The sequence below is a fragment of the Aplysia californica genome, unplaced genomic scaffold, assembly GCF_000002075.1.
Source record: "Aplysia californica isolate F4 #8 unplaced genomic scaffold, AplCal3.0 scaffold00937, whole genome shotgun sequence".
Taxonomy (NCBI): Eukaryota; Metazoa; Mollusca; class Gastropoda; order Aplysiida; family Aplysiidae; genus Aplysia; species Aplysia californica.
In genome coordinates this window covers 202,684-206,467 of record NW_004798207.1, presented here as the reverse complement: position 1 = coordinate 206,467, position 3,784 = coordinate 202,684, and the positions used below count along the sequence as shown (strand labels likewise).

At 39.9% G+C, this 3,784-nt stretch overlaps 1 protein-coding gene across 1 annotated transcript in view; it reads right to left on the bottom strand.

Moving 5' to 3' along the window:
• Positions 1-215, bottom strand: part of LOC100533554 (ubiquitin/ribosomal L40 fusion protein) — a gene marked incomplete at its 5' end in the record, with an annotated part of 4,172 nt that extends 3,957 nt beyond the window's left edge. The window contains 1 exon segment of the mRNA XM_013089372.1: positions 92-215. Within this exon segment, the coding sequence (XP_012944826.1) occupies positions 92-215 (124 nt within the window).
• Between the last annotated feature and the right edge of the window lie 3,569 nt (positions 216-3,784).

Here is a 3,784-nt window from a genome sequence, read left to right as displayed (position 1 = left end):
AAAGGGGCAAAGGCACATTTTTTAAAAACACGATTCCAGCCACCCCGGGACTGCGCAACACCTACACAAGAAATTAAGCGTGATGCATCACATACCTTCTTTGTCCTGAATCTTTGCCTTGACATTTTCAATGGTGTCAGACGGTTCCACCTCAAGGGTGATCGTCTTGCCTGTGAGTGTCTTCACAAAAATCTGCATTTTGATCAGCTCGTGACCTGAAATTAGAAATATACTTTCATGACCGTTGCTTCACAAATTAATTCTTTTCAGTCTCTCTCTCTCTCTCTTTTTTTTTTTTTTACTGTACCACACATCAGTCCAGCACAAAAGCAAAAACTTTTTTTAAAGGAAGGGGCTAGCCGTACTTAATACTCAATCGACGGCTAGACTGTTAGGCACCGTACTTACAGCTGAGCTAGCCGTACTTATTTGTAATATGATGGCTAGACTGACCAAAAAAAGGCCTACTGAATTGTAAATAAATCTTTAGTTTGCAGAACCTAAAGTTTTTGTATTTGAGACGAAACCAGGTGCCTTCATGTCAGTGCATGTATCTTAAACCTGAATAATTACTTTTGAGACCTGTTTTCTAATGCTAATAGGAGGGCCTAAGATAAGTACGGCTAGACTGGCAGGTTAAGTACGACTAGACCGCTAGGTTAGCCGTACTTATTGATGGCTTAATTGTAAATGAAATTTTTAGTTTGCAATGCCTGAAGTATTTGTATTTCAGACAAAACCAAAAGGTTCCTTACTGACTTGCATGTATTTAAAACCTGAATAATTACTAGGTCAAGATCTAACGAGACCTGTGTACTCAACAGGTTTGAGTCGATAGAGCCAAACCTAGATCTAAGTACGGCTAGCAACTTTGATTTTCAAAACCCGAAAAGGCGCTACAGTGGGTGTCGCATTTAACGAGGTTGCCGGGACCGGCCTGTCCCTGTTGGATTCGATTCGACCTCTCGTTGAATGTGACTGAGGCTAAAGAAAAGAAAGGAGACAAATGTACTGCAAAGTACTGAATATCGATACTGATTGAAATATTCTGCATCGATGTCTTATCAGTAGATCTAGCCCACAAAATGAGCAGTAAAATTTCACTTGTTTATAAAAAGGCAAGGGGGCTTGTCCCTCCTCCATATTGTAGAGAATCTTTGATGGCATGACACTTTAGTGCAATGTCTTTTTCCAGGAATACCGGCAATGTGATATTATATTATTTTTATGATGATGTCGCTGTTAATCCCTGCGCATTGTTTATCGTTTGTAATCTTCCGATGTCTTTACAGCAATTTTCGCATGTTTTATTGTTTTTGCCATGTTTCAATTTCAAACACCACTACCGAAATTCCAATATGTCATTAATATACACCGGAAACCTTGTAACCAATCAGTTGCACATGGCTGACGGGCTGCAAGTTAGCCGCAAGTGTGAAATTTGACCATGCGAAACACATCGATACGGACAATATGCCAAGCCACTGCTTATTTTAGTAATGTGATGTCATCACATTACATCCTGGGATACCCACAGACTTTTTTTTAGAAGACTGGGGATACCAAAGATTCTCTACTAATCTACACTACATGATCTTTGGAGATATCGCATGGTACAACATGTTGGTTCAGAGGCTTGATCCGTATCGATGTGTTCCGCACGGTAAAATTTCACACTAGCCTCTAGCTGCTAACCACAGCACATCAGCCATGCTCTGGTGACGGAAGATCGCCTAGATCGTTGATGCCCAGAGCCAGAACAGTAGTAAAAACGTGAAAGTGGCTATTCTCACCCGCCCGGAAGTTCTCGCAAGATCAACTCCTCCCCTCTTCTCTCTCTCTTTCTGAATACTGTCTATCGGTGTGGACGATCAAATTGACCAAAACAAAGTTAAAAAATGATGCTAAAACACAAAAGTAAATTAATTTGGTTGTCTACAAAGATGCTACGGCTATTTAACTTTTCCAATCGAGCCGAACTACGCGGGTCGCCATTTTGTTTTGCCCGGAAATTCTCGCGCTACTCCTCTCTCTCTTTCTCTCCACTGCCCACAGACAAAATTGTACGCTTTTAGTAGGCTACAGTTGTAATGGAACGTTTGTTCACGGCACAGAATTCTACAATTTTTCTGTTATCACAGTGTAGAATTCTGTGGTTTAGGGTGAACGCAAAATTTGGTGAACGCGCAGCGGGTGAGAATAGCCACAAGACTCGCCTGCACTATTCTCACTCCGGGTGAGAATAGAGGTGGCCAAAAACGCTGATGCTTGTAGGCCTAATTGAAACACGGTTAGCGCAAAGACAATAAAGCGTGCGAAAATTGCTGCAGACGCCTGGAGAGATTACTCCCCCCCCCCCGGCAAATAAACACTGCACAGAAGAGATAAGGATGAGTAGCAGCATCATTGGAGCACCACATCAACCACACGACACGTATGTCTCCTGGAAAAACATTGCACGAAAACATGCCATGGTAAGTATAGGCCTAAATAATGTTTAGTGCCATACAGTAGGCTATGTTTAGATCATGTAGTTACGTGACCGGAGGGGTATCCACGTCTGACAACACACAAGATGGCCGCCTTACCTAAACAGTTTGCCATTCTACGTTTAGTCGCATGTCTCATGCACCCAACCCACACACAGATTTGAGGGCTTGCTACAGAACACGCATGGCCACTAAAATCCTTGCAAATTAATTGTTTTCAAAGTAAAAGCAATCCTAATATTGCCAAAACATCAAATCATTGACGTCATTGTGAAATGCAGGGGGGCTTCAGTCACTTCAGAGGGGGCATGCACCCCCCCCCCCCCCTGCACCGGTGAAACCCCCAATCTGTTAAAAGCAAGCCAAATATTACTAGATTTTAGATCTAGATCTAAATAAAAGTGGAACTACTCTGGAACTAGATCTAGATGAAACTAAAAAATAATATGATTGTCATCAACGATTATCATTAGATAGGTGTGGCAAAGACAGATATCGATAATAGGTTTCTGGGACACATTGCTATTTGTCCATTCAAAATTATCGTTATCGCTGACAAAATGAACTTAAATACACCAAGTAATTCACATTTGTGACAGTCATTGTAATGTTAATGCATTCTTTTATAATATCAGAGCATTTTCGACATAAAATAGGACAAAAATCTAACAACTAAAGAACATGCACCTCACTTACCAGAATGCGTGAAAAGAAAAGGAAGATGTATGCCAGGTAGCGGAACAGTTTCTAGCGTCAGAGGTTTGTTCATAGGCCTGTTGCATTTGGGACTATGAGACGAGGCTACAAGTTAACGCTGTTAATTAAAAAAAGAAAAACAAACAACTACAAACAAACAATACAAAACAGACCTGAATCATTTTATATATCACTATTCCTCACAATGCATAATCCTAGTCAATAATCCTGAATAAAATAAATGAACACAATGTTCGTATTTGTTATAATCTGTTATATTAATAACAATAACAACAATTTATTATATGAGGTAAGTACAAAAAATCGATCTAACGTACACTGTATCAAATTTATAATGTATTTATTCTAATTGGGACGACTATGTTCATTATTATAGTAGCTAGTTATATTTTTATTAAGCCCACCTAAAGAAGGAATTTGCGTGAAAATACTGCTTCTCGAGGATGGGAAAGGTAGGAAAGTGAAAAATAAATAAATAAGGGAATCTTAAGTCCAATCAAGAATATTAACCCTATCCGTATGCCCTGGGGTCATTTTGTGCCCCGGGGTTGTACTCTTCACATTTTAGAATATTTCTA